Source organism: Xiphophorus hellerii, chromosome 24, assembly GCF_003331165.1.
Source record: "Xiphophorus hellerii strain 12219 chromosome 24, Xiphophorus_hellerii-4.1, whole genome shotgun sequence".
NCBI classification, from domain to species: domain Eukaryota; kingdom Metazoa; phylum Chordata; class Actinopteri; order Cyprinodontiformes; family Poeciliidae; genus Xiphophorus; species Xiphophorus hellerii.
The window spans coordinates 14,180,930-14,198,262 of record NC_045695.1 but is presented as its reverse complement, the minus strand read 5'-3'; the positions used below and the strand labels follow the sequence as shown (position 1 = coordinate 14,198,262).

The 17,333-nt window shown below is 37.1% G+C and overlaps 2 protein-coding genes across 5 annotated transcripts in view; both read left to right on the top strand.

Annotated features, from left to right (window-relative positions):
- Positions 1 to 17,333, top strand: part of LOC116715903 (neural cell adhesion molecule 2-like) — a 288,491-nt gene that overhangs the window by 118,133 nt on the left and 153,025 nt on the right. The window lies entirely within an intron of this gene.
- Positions 1 to 17,333, top strand: part of LOC116715496 (neural cell adhesion molecule 2-like) — a 200,905-nt gene that overhangs the window by 32,712 nt on the left and 150,860 nt on the right. Inside the window, exon 3 of the mRNA XM_032555907.1 lies at positions 12,966 to 13,144. Coding sequence (XP_032411798.1) covers positions 12,966 to 13,144 — 179 coding nt within the window. The remainder of the gene's footprint in view (positions 1 to 12,965; positions 13,145 to 17,333) is intronic.

Below are 17,333 nucleotides of genomic sequence, written 5' to 3'. Positions count from 1 at the left end.
ATTCTCTCCGTCTGTATTCCAGTGGGCTTAACTGGTTTCTGTGACAGAGTCATGCACTTTGTATTCAAACCAGGCAAAGGAGTAAAAAATGTAATTTCTCTTTGAGAATACATTCCTGAACTGGATTAGCATAGGCATTAATTTGCCCACAAAAGCAAAATACTAATGGTTGCTGCAATATAATTCATATTATTGATATAAAGAATGAGGTAGCGATTGAGATGGAATACAGTTGGGAAGAAAAAGCACATTAGGATTGCAGGAAACCTTAATAAGACATGATAAAATGACATAATGAAATCTGATGAAAGTATAAATGTTTGCCTTTAAAATGGAGGTCGTCCTGTTAGATTCATTACATGCAGAAAAAGTCCCACATTTTTCTCAAAATTTATGTTTTGATGTTGGGCTTTTCTATCTATGGATGGAAAAAAAGAATCTCCATTTAATCAAGATGCTTATTATTTAATGATATTTTTAAAATGGGCTACAAAACAAGTGAAAACTGGAAATCTGAGTGTGTTATAATATTTTTTAGGGGCAGGCTTTGAAATGCTACTAGCTAGCAGATATATTTTCTCCAAATTAATTTAATTTATTTATTTTTATTGTCAGATCTCTTGCCTTATAATTAGACCAACTAAATACCCTAATAATATTTGTCTTTGTGTGGTTTGACTCATTAACAAAACAGCAACAATCGATCAGGTCAACAGAGTGGATCGTCAAGAATAGTCACAATGAACCATTGTGCAATGCAATTCTCCAGATAAAAACAATATTTAACTCAAAAAAGGCTATATATAATTACTTATATTGCACTTATCCCTTGATTAAAAAGTTAAGTGTAAACTAAAATAAACAAATTAACACTTAGCAGTCATTTTGACTGCTTGCATTTGTGCGGCAAAGTTTTGCGCACAAATACAGCTGTGCAATCTTAGCATAGACGGATTGCTATTCTTAACCAGTAGCACATCGTTGTCTTATCGCTACAGTATATATAACGACAGTGAAAGTTGTGCAGTGAAACACGTTCTCTCTAGGTTTCACTGCCTTTACTGTTTCTTATATCTCTGAATGTGATCTAAGTGTCAGGAATGACTGGTTTACATTCAAAGTCCATGTAGCGCTGCACGGTTCAAGTGTTTTGAGCGGCCAATGCTACAGTTGGAAAGTTTTAACTTTCACCACTGGATGCGGTTCATCAACCAATCAGAGAGACTCCTCTATGTGACTTAGTGGTCTGTAGTTGGTCCCAGGACAGACGAGCTCCGGTTAGCAGGTCATCAAACTGGGCTAGGGTGAGATGGAAATAACTCTCAAAGTGACCATTGTTAGCGCCCAGCTAGCTTTTGAAACTCATCAAACTCACAACGCTTCTGAATTATCTGGGGAATCAAAACACGAACCCGACGACGACATTCTGTTGCTTTCAGTAAATAAAACCAAGACACTCTCAATATTTCATCCACCATTGTTCAAAGTAACCAGGAGAGGAAGAAAAGGCAAGAGATTTCTAATAACGCACGTTGTGCTGTTATCAGTTGTTGCCGTTGTTAAATAAAAACTGAACACAAAATGTTCAGCAAAGACATCTGAGCCTCTGTTATTGTTGCAGAAGCTTTCATTATAAAATATTTTCTCAATTTCATCCTCAATAGTACAAAGACACCGGCAACGGAAAACAACGGCTTGTCCCAAAGCGCGTCTAGATGTCAAAATATCAGGCGTCAGAATTCAAAATGCACACGTGTATTTAAGCTAATGCAGCAAATAAGCAGCAGAGTGCAGGCTAGCAATATTAGGTTGACCATCCTAATATTAGCTTGTTAGACGTCTACTGCTGCTCAGTAGAAAGCAGAGTGCCAAGAAGCAATAACATCCTGCGCAGTAATCTGGTCTCCTCAATATGACTAAATTAAGTGAGTCTTTATTCTATATTTCATTTCCAAATGAACTCGCAATAACTTTTATACCTTGAATCCAACAATTTGACACACGCTTGAGTAAATACCAGCTTTAAAAAACGGCAGCACATCCACAAAACGACCAAGTTGGTGTAAGTTTGCCCAGCTGCACCCAGAGAAAGCAGAGGGCAGTTTTCGGTTTGACTGTTTTGTCTGTGACTCTGTGATTAAATGGAGGAGAAAGAAAAGGACACCTGAGCAGCAGGCGGTCGGATCGATACCCAGCAGGCCTCCACAATACAAGGGGTCAGAGTGCCGAGCGGCTGATTGGTGGAAAGCTTGAAAATAACTTGTGGCTTGTTGAGGCGTCTGTGACCCCCATCATTGACACCACACTTGACGAGATTGGAGCAACATCAACAGACGGTGGAATGGAGCTGTATTGAATTTCAGCTTCAACAGCCTTTTCGGTTTTATCCGCCCCTACTTTCTGATTTTTAGCCGACACTTTCTGCGCTGGCTTCTATATTGTGCTCGTTTAACTTGCTGTGAAATTGTTATCTGTTTTTGTCTCTCCTACGGAGAGAGGAGAATACATCCCCTCCATTACGCTGCTTTGTGAGCCTGCTGTGCAGCACACAGCGTAAAAGTTGATGTACTCCGCACTTTACAAGTTCATACAGGGATCCGTGTATAAACTTGCAACATGAAAAAAACCCATCACTTTCTATGATGTTTACCTAATTTGAAGCTGCTGGCACACGGCCTGAAAGGTTTTCTGTGTGCCGTCTCCAACAGACCTGAATATTTCTGTAGCATTATTGAAGGAAAACTAACATCAAAGCTCAGCAAACCCACAGAAAACTGGATCCCAGCAGGAAGAAATTCCTGATTATGAGGGGCTTTTGAGCCGAGTTTAACCTAGAAAAATATTGGTAGAATAGGTGCTTGGTGTATTGAGCTACTCAGGGAAGCTTGCGGTCTGAATTTCATCATTCCTTTTCTCCAAAGTTTTTAAAAAGTGTTGCCTGTACCCTGCTTTACAGCGCAAAGGTAGCAAAATATATTTTTCATAAAAAAACAACCAAGGAATGATCTACTTTCCTGACTTTCCTCTGCTTTGCTGGATATTTTAATCCTACTTTTTAAAATATTATTTAACTGAAAAACTGTTTTTGGTGAAACACTAAAAATTGGTTAAATTTTACTTCATTGTTTGTTTATTTCCTGACCGTTACTGACAAATACTTTTTATACATTTCCTTAGATTTTTTTGGTCTTTCTTCCTGCTGCATGGATGTCAGAAAAGGCGTCCCTCAAGGTTGTGACAACAGGGTTTCCCCCAGTGTATGCTAAGCCTGGTGGGCCACCAGGCTTTCCTTGTGTCCCCACCAGGCATAGCATTGCTTATTTATTAAATATTGTTTTAATGTTTGCATTTTTTAAGACTTTATAGTTGGTGTTCAGATATTGCTCTTCCAATCGTCCAATAACACATAATTATCAAGTGATATTTTCAAAATTTCTGTTAACTTTAAACATTTTTTAAATCAAAAACATGACGGGTCGCTGGATGAATGACTGATACACAGTTGTAGTAGTTATGGTAATTCTTACCCCTGCAGTTTAATTCTAATCTTTAAAAAACAAATACAAGTTCCTTTGTTAAACTTTCCAGTCAGAGCTGCTCTAAGCAATCCAATAGATGCTGCCACCACAAAAGTTTAAATGAACTGATTAATGTTCACACCAGACGAAAAACATTTTTTTTCCAAGTTTCCTGCAATAAAAGATAACAAAAATGTCTTGATGATGCCACACACTGATTAGCACTTTATCTTCATCATCATGTTTCCATTTGTTTTCTGCTCTGTGGCAGCCTCTTAACATCTGCTTGTTCCTCTCCTTTCCTTTCATCTGTGTTCTCATATAGATGGATTTGAAATAAAAATGCCAACATAGCAGCTCAGCTCAGTGTCTCCGAGCGTTTCTCTGGGCTCCTGCTCTACTTCTTGTGTCGACACGCTGAGGTTTGAATGCACCTCATGGCTGCAGCGCCCTCCCCTGGGACTCACACAGACCCTGAGTCTGTCAACAATCATTTACCCATTTTCAGATTTCGTCTTTTTTGTCCCAGTTTTGGTATTTGCATAAATTGACTTAATTCTGTTGCTGACCACCACAATGTGACGTTTTTGTCCAGAAATATTGTTGATTTTACATCAAATGTCACCAGATCACACCTTCCAAAAACTTCTTTTGTCTCTTTAATGAACAAAATATTTTCTAAAAATGTTTCTAACATTTCTCCTTTTGTCAAACATGCTTTAATCAGCAGTAATTCTGTCTCCAATTGTTGTCCAGTCTCTTGAACTCTGACCCCTAGCTGAGGCAGGTGATTCCTGCAGAGTTTTAGATGTCGTCATTAGTTCTTATTATCCAGTTCCTGAATCAACAAAGTAGTCCCAGACCATCATACTACCACCACTGTGTTTGACTTTGGGAAATGTTGCTTTTGATTTAATGGGACGCTCCACTTCTGAAGAGTCATTTTTGAACGTTTGCCTCCAAAACGTTTTGGGGATCAAAACCCTTTTTTTCTCTCTTTTGTATTGTGTCATGAACTCTGATCCTAACTGAGCCAAGTGAGGGCTACAGAGCTCCAGTTTTTGTTTTTTTACTTCCTAGATCAATCAATCAAATTTTATTTGTATGACACGTTTCACCAACAACGCATTTCAAAATGCTTTACATCATAAAAATACAAAAATGCAAAGTCATTGAAGACACAGTGAACAATTGAAACTCTATATTTTTCCGTCATCAGATTATTTAACGTTTCATTGATTTTCAAAACCAACTCTGAACAAGTTGGTTTTTAGTTTAGATTTAAAGGAACTCAGTGTTTCGGCTGTTTTGCAGTTTTCTAGATGTTTGTTCCAGATTTGTGGTACCAGAAGAGGTCTGGAAGGTTGCTATGACAACAACAGCAGATCTTTAATGTATTGTGGTGCTATGTTGTTCAGTGATTTATAAACTAACAGGGACTGTAGAACTGGGTGATGTGCTCTATCTTAGTGGTTTTAGTCAGAACACCAGCAGCAGCGTTCTGGATCTGATTGATTTTTTAAGGCAGACCTGTTGCAGTAATCAGTGTGACTAAACACAAACACATGGATGAGTTTATCTAGATGTTGCTGAGACAAGATCTAATCATGGAAATGTTCTTCAGGTGATAGAAGGCCGACTTTGTAACTGTCTTACATTTTGACTTTTTCATTTTATACAAGTCAATTTCACTGCACCAATTCACAACAAATGTCATCCGAAGGCACAAAAAGAATCATTTCAATTATTCAAAGTAGATTAAAAAGTTTCTAACTAAGAAAATCCATCAGCTTTCTTTGAGTCATTGACTTTATTTATGCAGATCATTTAATGAAGAGTTTGTAAATTGAAATCTACCCAGATTGTTGTGGAGAAACATCCCCAACTAATCTCACCAATAAATAAAATGTAGCGCTACATAAACGCCCGTTTTTATCTGCAGCCATTCAGCTGAAAATTATTAAGTGGTTCTCCCAAACTGTGCCTGTCCCACCTAGCTGTTTATGAGGCGGTCATGAGAGAACATGCCACTCTCAATCTGCGCCACCATCCTTAACACCTTAAATAAATCCTCCGTCCATCTCAGATGACAAGATAAATACCATCTAGTAGCTGACTGAAAGGGAAACCTGTCCTCCCCCTGAGAGAAAGCACTCACTTTGCTGAAGGGGAGATAAGGAGAAGCGAAGGTTCATGACCAGAAGCTTTTAAAGATGAAGTGAGGATCCACAGGAACAGATTTGGATGTTACATGTTTGTGGTGATTATTACAAGCACTGCTGATAGTTTAAAGTTCTGGTGGGTTTCCTCATGTTTGTCTGCATGTGATTGTTTATATTTGTTTCGACAAACATAACCTTCCTCCATTATATTATTTTATTGAAACAGAAACGCCTCCAGCTGTTCAGCCATCTTAAGTAACAGCAGCAGGTCTAATTAACACCGGAGCTGCATCCACCAGTCAGGACGTCCTGTCCATCATTTCTCAGTTTGGTAATTATTCATATAAACCAAAACTGTATACAATTGAAATAAACGGAGGATTATAAACATAATCTTCATCCTGACAATCGTCAACATCATTAATAACTAATTATTCTCTACTTGGGAAAACATTTTTGCATTTTGCAGAGATTTAAATCTAAAACCATCATGACCAGAGAAGGGATGCACAAGCATTACGTCCTGCAAAAACTGGAAAAAAATTACAAGTCGAGGAGAAACCTTCAATATAAAGAACATAATTAATCAGATATCAAATACGGTTGAAAAGGTTAATTGAATTAATTGTGATTAAAAATCCTCAACTAATTTAGAAATCGATTAATCGTTAACTGGAGTATGTAGACTCAAAAAATTTGATGAAAAAAATATATACTCACAGCAACAATTAAGACAAAACTGCACACCAAAAAAATATATATTTATTTTGCATTTAAGATTAAAACACCTTAATCTGTAAATATGTTTGATTCAAAACTTTTTGTTTTGTCTTCAAATTTGCTAAAGGACTGCTATGGGGTTACATTTTATACAATGAAACATGTATTTTCTTACTTAAAAAAATGTATTAATGTACTTTAAATACTGTTTAAAAATGACTTCAGTGGTTAAATGAAAAATCGGTTGAATGTGCCGTTTTTTATTTGATTAATTGTCAGAGTAATTGATCGATTAATCAGTTACTAAAATAATCGTTAAATGCAGCAAAATGACTAACAAAAATCAAGTAATCAGCTGAAACTTAAACAGAATAAATGCAGCGAAATCAAGATGTGACATGGATGAACCACAGCATTGTCTCAGGAAACTGTCAAAGCACCAAAATGGAAAAGAGATGATAGTCATTAGATGTGGATTTGGAGAAGAGTTGAGGAGAAAATGGATCAGAGCAGACAGAGGAACGCTGTTCTTTAGTGGAAAAGGTGGGAATGGAAAACTGAGAAAGGTGGAAGATAGATGGATTTTTACTGAGCCGTGTCTATTATCATCTTGGCTTTGCCTTTCTCCTGCTCTACTGTTTGTCCCTCCTGTCGCTTGTTTGTATTCCATCCTGCATCAATTATTCAGCTGCTCTTGTTTGCTTTTTGCCTTTAATTTTTCCTCCAATTTTCATCTGCAAACCTAAGGTTTTATTTCCTTTCCTGTGAGATTTAACACAGCAGAACAATGTTCTCCCACACTTCAGGCACTTCTTGTTCTTTATCTAGACCGTAGATTCCCCTTTTTCTGACTCCTTTAGCTTGAAGATTCCTCCATGTTGCAGGGTTATCAGGTTCCCCAGTGGGCTGTGAAGTTATTAGAAAGAATAAGACGCATTAACTCCCCAACTGAGTTTATCCTCTTAAACTTTGAAACAAACAAATTATTGCAAATGATTTGTGGTAAATTTGTAGAGTTTATTTGTAGAGTATATCTTAAATATTTAACTGAAAATGCAGGTTGAGAAGCTGAAATGCCTAGCTACAATGCTAGTTGGCACGCTATTGTTTGGTGTTTGCAACGTGACCAATCCAGGAACACCATTTGTTTCTTCCTTCTTGACATGTTACCGTCTTGAAAACATCTTGAAGAAGTTCAAAACAATCACTGAAAAGAGAAAATTGGTGAAAATGGCTAGTTAATTGTCGTTTATAAAATGTATCATCACAAAATAGTATAAAAATGAGTTGTAGCCCTCCAAACAGCTCTGTGAATGTCCCAAGAAGAAAGCTCACTTAAACGTATTGGCCAATGTTGTAAAACTCACAGGTGTTGCTCTAATTTAGGCAAGCAGCCGCGGCCTTGATGGGGGATTTTACTCTGGGTGCAGTTCAGACAGCTGGAGCCAGACAAAAAGAGACAGAAGGCAGCAGAAAACCAAATGAGTTGAGACAGCAGCACTGATGCAGGATGTTTGCATGTATACGTGAGTGTGGGTATGTCTTTTTCCTGCAGTCACCTTAATAAGGGCATCGTTCTCTCTGAGCTGCAGCTCCTGCCAAGCCAACATTATACACCCTCTCTTACATTGGATATGAGAAACTACCAACACCTGATAGATGCTGGTTGGCTAATTTTGACATATGATCAATGCCTCAGATCTTCCCCTGGTGCCTCTTTATTTCAAGTTACAGAGCAAGGAAACTAATTAATGGACTCTGTGTCCTCTTTAGAGGCCATTAGATTCAGATGTGATTACTATTCATGCTGGTGTGTTTTTTGAAATGCAACTTGCATTATGCCTTTATGCTCCACCAATAATAACAGTACATTGGTTTTCAGATATCAATAAGGGCACACGGGGGCATTATTAACAGGCATTGTCCATTTCTGGATTTCTTCAAGGGGATTCAAAGTGTTTTGCAACACCAACATCACAAGTGTAGGAAAATAAAGCAGCATGATCGCAATTTATGAGAAACTTGCTGTAGTTGTTTTCAGTCAGAAAGCAAACGCGGTGGATTATTTTTTCTTTCATCAAGGCCAGTAAAATAATAATAATAATTACCTAAACTTGCTGAAAACAATAGATGCGGTAGGTTTTAATGACCTGCTTTAGTAGGAAACCCTTTAATCAATACATTAATTTACAAATTAGCACATAAATAGCTAGAGATGTTGTTGAACTCCCTAATCTGGTCTCTTTATTTACATTGAATTAAAGTGGCACAAAAAACGAGCCATGAGGAACTCCACAATTTAACTTTATTTGCTGAGATTCATATTTTCCAAATGACAAAGTCGTCCCAGTTCTTGGAAAAAGATCTGAGGACACAGAGTCCAAACCCACCCACATTTCCAGTCTGTTAGTATGTTAAGATCCGCCTAAATCGCTGCAGGAAGCAGCAGAAAAACATAAATAACCAAAGCAGCAAACGTCAATATATCCATCAAAGTAAATGCCAGCTCTCTGCTAAGGAAATGTCATCGATCGCTTATAATGAGACTACCATCCAGGGGAGCGAGGCAGCGACACATGCTTCAGAAAGCTCAGTATATGCAGTAGATATGAGGCAGGTGGTAATGGGTTTGAAACGCGGCGACTCATGGGGGTTAAGCAGATGGAAGTGAGATGTGGAGGTGACAAATTAAAGGTAAGAGAGGAATGAAAGAGCAAAGCACTCGGGCTGTGAGGTTTAGAAACGCTGAGGAGGTTGAGCCCCTTAATTAACCTGTTGAACTATTTGTTTCCCATGTAAATCTGACTTTATGACTTGCATCATATCAAGATGATATTAATGAAGTGATTCGGCCACTTTAGGAAAATATTCATGCCAGTTGACCAACACTTGCTTGTTTCCATTTATTTCCCACCTCTGATTCAATTGTCAGCGCCGTGAAGCTTTCCTCAGGATAACTTTAAGTAATTTCCTCGGTCTTGTAATGTTTCTTTCTCCTGGATCGATGGTTGGATTTGGCAGCTAGGGATGGATGAGGGATGGATGGATGAATTTGGCAAAAATGCACAGATGGACAAGGGATGAATGGATGGACAGACCAATGGACAAATTTAACAAGATGGATGGATGAGGGATGATGATGGATGGAAATGGCAAAGATGATTGGATGAGGTAAAAATTGAAGGTTTTAGCGGAGACGAATGGACGGATGATGAATGAATGGATGGTTGGTTGAGAGATGAATAATTTGGTAGAGATGGGTGGATGAATGAGTGGATGTGTCTGGTAAAGGCAGATAAATTAGGTAAGGATGGATAGGAAAGGGAAAGATAGATGGATGGACAGATGACCTGACAGATCTCACAAAGATGATTGGATGAGAGATGAATGTATTTACCAATTTGGCAGAGATGGATGGATAGATAAATGGAGGTGGGATGAATGGATGGATCTGGCAAAGATGGACGAATGAGAGATGGCTGGATGAGGAATGAATGGATGTTGCAAATACAGATGGATGGATGAGGTACGGGTGGATAGGAAAGGGGAAGATAGATGGATGGATGATCAGTCAGATTTGGCAGAGATGGATGGATGAGGTAAGAGTGGATGGACAGATGGACAAAACAGATCGAATAAAATAGATGGATGGATGTTGGGACAAAAACAGATGGATGAAAGGATGAATCTTCCACTACAGGAAATAAAACCTCAAACTGTTTTTATTCTTATTCAGTTCTTTAAAATACTTTTCTCTATATCTCACACTTTCTCTGATAATATGTGCCAGTGAGTATTTCTACAATAAGAAAATAGAACTGAGGCTACAATCAAGGTCTAAAGTGCTCAAAGGAAATCTGACTGCATTACTTTTACCAGGCTGCAAACATTAAAGCACAAAGGCACCATTTTATAGTTTGCTTCAGACTGAAAAAGACACAGTCCGCAGAGAGATGTGGTCACTTAGCTCTTGTTCTCTGCAGCACCAAGCTTTTCTGAAACATTTATCGTTGGCTTTGCTTTTTATTTGTCACATATTAACAAACCTTTTGGCAGTAAACTGCTGCATCCTGTCAGCAGAGAACACACAGTTGCAAGGACTTGATATGAAGCTCTGTCTATTTCACACCTCACACCTTTTTATTTGCACCCAACGCCTCCCAGTCCGTCCTCTGCAGATTTTATCAGGTGTCATCCTGCCTGCATCTGCAGCTTATTGCTGTGTCATTAGCTGCCATTAGCTCTACTGTCTGCAAACAAAAGTGAAGATCTCAAATGGCAACAAGCAGTTTTACTCAGCGTCTCCAGGACAACGAGCAGCTTAAGAGCGATCATAGAGGCAGTGATTTTACCAAACAAGTTGGTTCTTTTTCTCCATTTGGAAAAATCATGAATTAAATTAGATTAACCTAGACCTCTCATGATAACAAATGTTACTGGACAATAATTTATTGTGATAAATGTTGTTGTTTTTAGACCATTTGCAAGTATTATATTGGTAATGGTAATAACAATGCAAGAGCACATTCTCCAAGATTAATAAACGCTAACACTGGAACTGGAAGACATTTTAAATATCCAAAATAAATTAACAAAATAAGAAATAAAATGAATCATTATAAAAAAAATTCTTTTGAAAAATGGGCTAGTTTAGATTATACTCTGAGTATGTTTCAGAAAGCTTAGATTTTCCAACTCCAGCGTCAAATGCTCAACATTACTGTGTTTTACAAAGCATAGACATAGAATAATTCTTCAAATAAATGTTTTTTCAGTGCTTAGTGCTGTATCACTTCTGGTCAAACTTCTCAAGATCCCTGCTAATTCTCTCCGGAATGACCAAAACACGGTGGCCTATTTAAAGTCCTGAGCTGAAATCAATTCAAGGCTAAGTCACGTTAGCAATAGGTGTGTTTTTGTTTGTGTGTATTGAGATGAAAGGCAGACGAGCGGATGATAAGTCTGTCTAAAAGCTGCTGCAGAATGATGAGGCGCTGGCGTGTGAACATGGAGGCAGGAGTTGTTTTGCTGAGTCGGTTAGCTGAGCTTCACCCTAATCAGCGCAGGCGCTTCAGGGATTACAGGAAAATATGCAGCTGAAGCATGTGTGCTGCTCTGCAGGGGGTCTTTCATGTTCTGCATGGGGCGAGGTAGTTTGTAATTTGGCTCAAGAACTTTGAAGGCTATTTTCAGCCGTGATGAATTAACACAGATTTGACATGAACATCAAGAAGCCGCTTTTGATAACTGAGGGCATCATTCTTTTTTTTTTTTGTACATGAATTAATTTGTTTTCTCTGGAAAAAAAAACTTGTTTAAATTTTTGCTGTTTAATGCAATTTTTTCTGAAGATTCAGAATGAAATCAAGAGGTGGAAACAACCTAAAAGGGTGGTAGTAATTTAATTTCCCCGCCCTGCCATACATGGTGTTGTTTTGCTGACTGTGTAAAATGTGGAGCAACACTGCTCTCAACTATAAAACATTTATTTCTTTTGTTAAAGTGGGACGTTTGGCAGAGGTATGCAACATTTAGCTTGTTGCAAAGCAGTAGCGTTTACCTGGGAATGACAGACGTGGTAAAAAACTGGTTATGTTTAAGTAATTACACCTCTGTTAAATCATAAAATAATCGAGAGATTAATACCAGAAGACAACAAATAAACAGAACCTGTCTGACAACACGAAGTAGACTAATAGATATTCAACAGAACTGAGTTAAATCATTTGCTGCGGTAGTAAAGCTTAATCAGCAGGTTGTTTTTTGTGATTAACAGCGACTCACTTTACTACTAGGTTCTTCATAATATCTTATGAAGAAATTATTCTTAATAAGTATTTTATGCTGGATTAAAAAGGACCTATTCTGCAAAATTCACCTTTTGCTCATTTTTGTGCTTCCATTTGTGTTTGCACTGCTTCTAAAACAAACCCACCCAGCTGTTTTTTAGTTGATGTTTTTAAGTATCTGAAAAATTTGCCATTTTCAAAAAAAACCTCCCGATTGTTGTCACATTCCATGAGAACTGCGCCGTTACCTAGCAACCCAAGCATGTTTGGTCAGCTGGTTTTATGTGCTGTACAATGACCGCTGGAACAGACAAGTGTTTTATTGTTAACTTACCCTCCAGAAACCACTTGTTGTATTCTTGTTGGTTGTGTAGGAAGCTCTACTAATGCTTTTCAAAGTTGTACGGTGCCAGCAGTGCTTATTTTGGATTTAAAGGGACAGTTCATTCTGAAAGGAGGTGAAAATAGGTAGAACTGAGCAGACTAAAATCTCATTATCTAAGAACGATTTAGACCGTAGACCTACGCTAATCTGTTCAAGGAACTGTAATAGATCACCTTTAGGAATAAAACAACAAAGACTAACTAGTGTTTCTCTTTAACCAACAAATAAGCAACAGAAAAGAAGTCAGACGTTCTTCTTTGGATTTCCACGACTGCTTTTATGGCGTTTAGCACAAAATCTCAGTGTTAGAAGTTTTTCCAGCGCATGTAAAGAAAACATGAACGGTTGATCCGTTTCGAACACGACCGCTCTCTGGTGGATTCTTACTCAGATCGTATTGCACAGACAGCCGGGACAATGTCAGACTTCACTTCCAGACGACAACAAACCAACCCAAGAGGGTTCAGTGTCCCGGTGACGCTCAGATCCCAATACTCCACGGTGAAGAGCCGGATAGAGGAGCAGCGAAAGGATTAACATTAGAGCTGGCGGCAGAGGCATTGCCCACAGGTCAGATTAGCTGAATGTAAAGCTCGCTCCCCTTTACACTGTACTTTGAAGTGGGGCTTACATTCTTAGCTTTATCCTATCAAGAAGTGGATTCAGTGTTGAAAGGAAGCATCAATTCAGCGTTTTGGTTTTTTTTTTACATGTGGATTTGCTGAGGGTTACAGCAAGTCAAGGATCACATCAGGTCTGGTTGTTGCTGCTGCTGTCAGTTGAGTTCCTTCTTCTTTGAGTGCAGATTAAAAAAGAATTGATCCTTCTGGTTCATGTTTGTGTTTTGTTGAAATGTGGAGTTTAAGTTTCTAGGTACATGGATGCATTTCACAGCTGGCACTGTGCATCGGCTGGGAAATATTACTGTCTTCAAAAACAGAAATATACTGTCTATGTAAGACAGTATATTTCATAATTCTGCTGAAATAGTAAATTAAATCATCTAAACTTTAACATTTTCTTGTGAACTTAGACACTGTTTTTACTTTCCCAATGGGAATATCTTTATTTCTTCATCCAGTTCTGTGTTATTAAATTCAATGAATAGTTAATTTGACAATAAATTTAATTTTATGGCTTACAATTAAATAAAATAAATTATTTATACCTCTTACAGACTTTGATTACTCATTATTTCGATTCAAACCAGACGTTTGTGTCTGATGTAAGATGATAATGGTGCATCTCAAAAAGATAATAAAACTAAGTAAAAGCAGTATTAGATGTATTACTTTTAAAAAAATGAAATCCTTTACTTCTAATTGCTGACCAGGATGTTTTCTCTGTTGTTTTGATGATTCATGCTCCCAACATCTCATTAAAAACGATTGAAATGGTAAAACCATTACATACCTTCATAGCAGGAAGAAACTAATGCCTCGTTGCTACCATGGCAACCATACCGTGGAAAGAAAGCCATCCGTGTCCTTGTAATGGCTGATCTTGGTGTAATGAGTTGTATATTTGTTTTGACCTGTTGAATGTGGAGACATTTCTTGTACCTTAAATATGTAAATTGATTTATTTTAGCTTTTTTATTCTTGGTTTGACAGGACAAAACATGTTCAGTTTTTGCGACTGAAAAAATAAAACAAAAGTGAAGAAAAGCTGCAAAAACTGTTAAGGAACATGAATGTTGATTTGATGCATTTTTATTTTTGGGGATCAGATTTTCTCAGCTTAAATCATTCACAGTCTGACGGGCCTTTCTTCATTTCTTTTCCTTTCTTTCTTCTTCATTTTATGTGCTTCCTGTGTGACCAATGGGACGTCCACGCATCACATCCTCCCTCGCTGGCATCAATAGGTAAGGCAAACAATCCGGGGGCTTTTGATGGGTTTTATTGTTTTGAAATCTCTCCAGCTTTTTGTTGGAACTGGTTTGCCTTTTCTATCTGAAATCCTTTAATTCGTCAGTTTTTGCTTTGGTGTCGGAGAACATGAAACGAATGAGGTGATTTGTATGTTTGTGGTAAAAATATATAGATAAATCGATCCATTAAGCTATTAAAATATGAATAAATAGATGTTTCTACTTTCAAACTTTTTTTCATTTATGTAATTTGGAAGAGTAAAGATAAAAACTGCTTTGATTTAATTGATAAAATAATATTTAGGCACACAAATGTTTTTATTTATGTCTCTATAGGGCTCGGGTGTCAAACTGAAGGCCCGGGGGCCAAATCTGGCCCACTGCAGCATTTTATGTGGCCCTCTAGACTCCAAATTACATCAATAATTCCCTCTCATTTTTCACAAATTTGCAGAATTTACACAAAATCAACAGATTGGCACTTTTTTCTGATTTTTTTCTACAATTTTTTCTCAAAATTGGCCAAAATCGGAAAGCTTTACTTAATGTCAAATTATAGTCCATGGTCAGTTAATAAAAAGTCACATTTAATGTCATACATTAGTACAAATATTGTAGAAATTTCTCACAAATATTTCTAAATTGGCACCACAAAATTTGTGATTTTGATTGCAAAAAAAAAACAACTGAAAAATAATCACAAAATCCTGGATGGACTGATCAGTGTGAAAAGATGATCAATATTTACTTTTAAACAGACATTGTTGGTTAAGAAACACTTATTGAATGTGATTTTTTGATATTTTAACAGTTTAATGGTTTTAAAAATGTATTCTTGTGCAACCGGCCTTTTAAGACTATTCAGATTGTTGATATGTTCTAGATGTAGATCGTTCAAGAAATCAGACGTGTCTAAATATTATTTTATTAATTAGTATTCTGCCAAATTACGTCAATATTAAAAAAAGTTTAATGTTTCTTAACTTGAAGAAAGACTCCTATTTATTTAAATTTTAACAATTTAATGGATAGTTTATCAATAAACTTGTTCTCTGAGTACATTCATGATCTCAATGTGGCCACGTAAGACGTTATGGCGGGCCGGATTTGGCCCCCAGACCTTCACTTTGACACATGTGGCTTACAGTTTCAAACTGAAGGTTTTAGTCGTTTTAAAGTTACAACTTCCAGTGTTGATATAAAAACATTACGCCTGCAGAGGTTGATAAATAAGTACAAGTCAACAGGATTGTCCCTAACAAAATCTGGATGTGTTTTTGTGTGTGTGCATGTAGTCGAGCCCATAATCCTCTAACAGGATTACAAACTGCATTGTCCTTTGTTCACTTGTTCCTCTCCACCCACATATCCCGGTATCGGAGATGTCAGAGCCCACATTCAGGATTATGATTTAATGGGTTCACAAAAGAAACCCTGTTGGTTAGTTGCTCGTATTTTCCCTCGAGGGATTGCTCTGTGATTTCGCCTGAGGTTCAGCCTGCCTGTCATACATGAAACAACTGGTGTACTTGTGACTTTGATTTACACCTCTCAGTAGAAAACTGACCCATATTACAGGAAATATCATTTTTATCATGTGCAACACTAATAAATGACATAAAAAGCATGTATTCTATGTGTATTTGTGAGATAAAGCAGATTTAGCGTCAGATGTTCTGGGTTATAATATCATTCATGTTATTGTAGCCATAGAGAGAAGTTTAAGCCGCCTACCTGCTGTGAATGATCAGTATTTATTAGCAGTGGATTCTATAGCTCTATATGAATTTTTTAATTGATTGCAGAGCCAACATTTTTAACAGAAGTACAGTGGTTAGCTTCAGTAACTGCAATAAATATATTCAGCAATGACAGGCTGTCGAAATTCAGCTGGTTTCCCTCAGACGAGCTCACAGCTCACATCTTATTGTTTCTGTTCAATAAAAGACAAAATAATACATTGATTACTGCTAAATGTAGTGTTAAAGGGGAAACCATTTTTATTTTCAAGTCATGAACAAACTGCATCTATCGCAGGGTTTCCCTCAGTGTTTTATAAGCCTGGCAGGCCACCAGGCTAAGCATTGCTTATTTACTTAAGTCTTTTTAAAGTTTTATCATTTTTTAAGACTTTATCATTGGTGTTCAGGTACTAATCTTTTAATAACACATAATTCTCAAGAGATATTTTAAAATTTCCTGTCAACTTTAAACATTTTTTAACAGAAAAGCTCGACGGGCCGCTGGATGAATGACCGCCCAGTGACCCAAACACCGGGCTTAGCACGTTTCTGGGGGAAACCTTTGATAGCTCTCCAGCTGTGAAGGTGTTCCTCAAGGATCTATCTTGAGACCATTCTTTATTTTCTTTTTACATGATCTCAGAGAAATATAGATCCAGTTATGTTTCCTTTTAATCATCTTTAAAAGTAGCAATCCGATTCTATTTGGCCTTTTTTCTAAGTTCTTTAAAATAAAATCTGAAAGGACAGTTTTTCTTCTAATTCCTGCTCATCCATTGCTTTCTTTGTAATTATTAGGTGGAAAGTGTTATGTTTATAATTTCTGGGATTTGGCTTTATGATAACTGTTCACTAAGTTCTGAAAAAGATTAGAGCTAAAGTAGGATTTCTATTTTTATTTTTGACTTTAAAGGAGAAGATTAACCCAGACTTTGGTTGTATAATGGGAAACCATCATTATTACTTACCTGACATATTTCATATTCATTGTTAAAGTTCTACCAGATTTTATCTGCAGTTTGCTCAAATGTTGCTTTATTGTTTATCTTTTTCAAAATTAGGATTTTATCTACTATTCCATTACATAGTTGGATCCATTGGCTTCACTTAGTAACAACTTCAACAGAAACGTTTTATAAAGTTT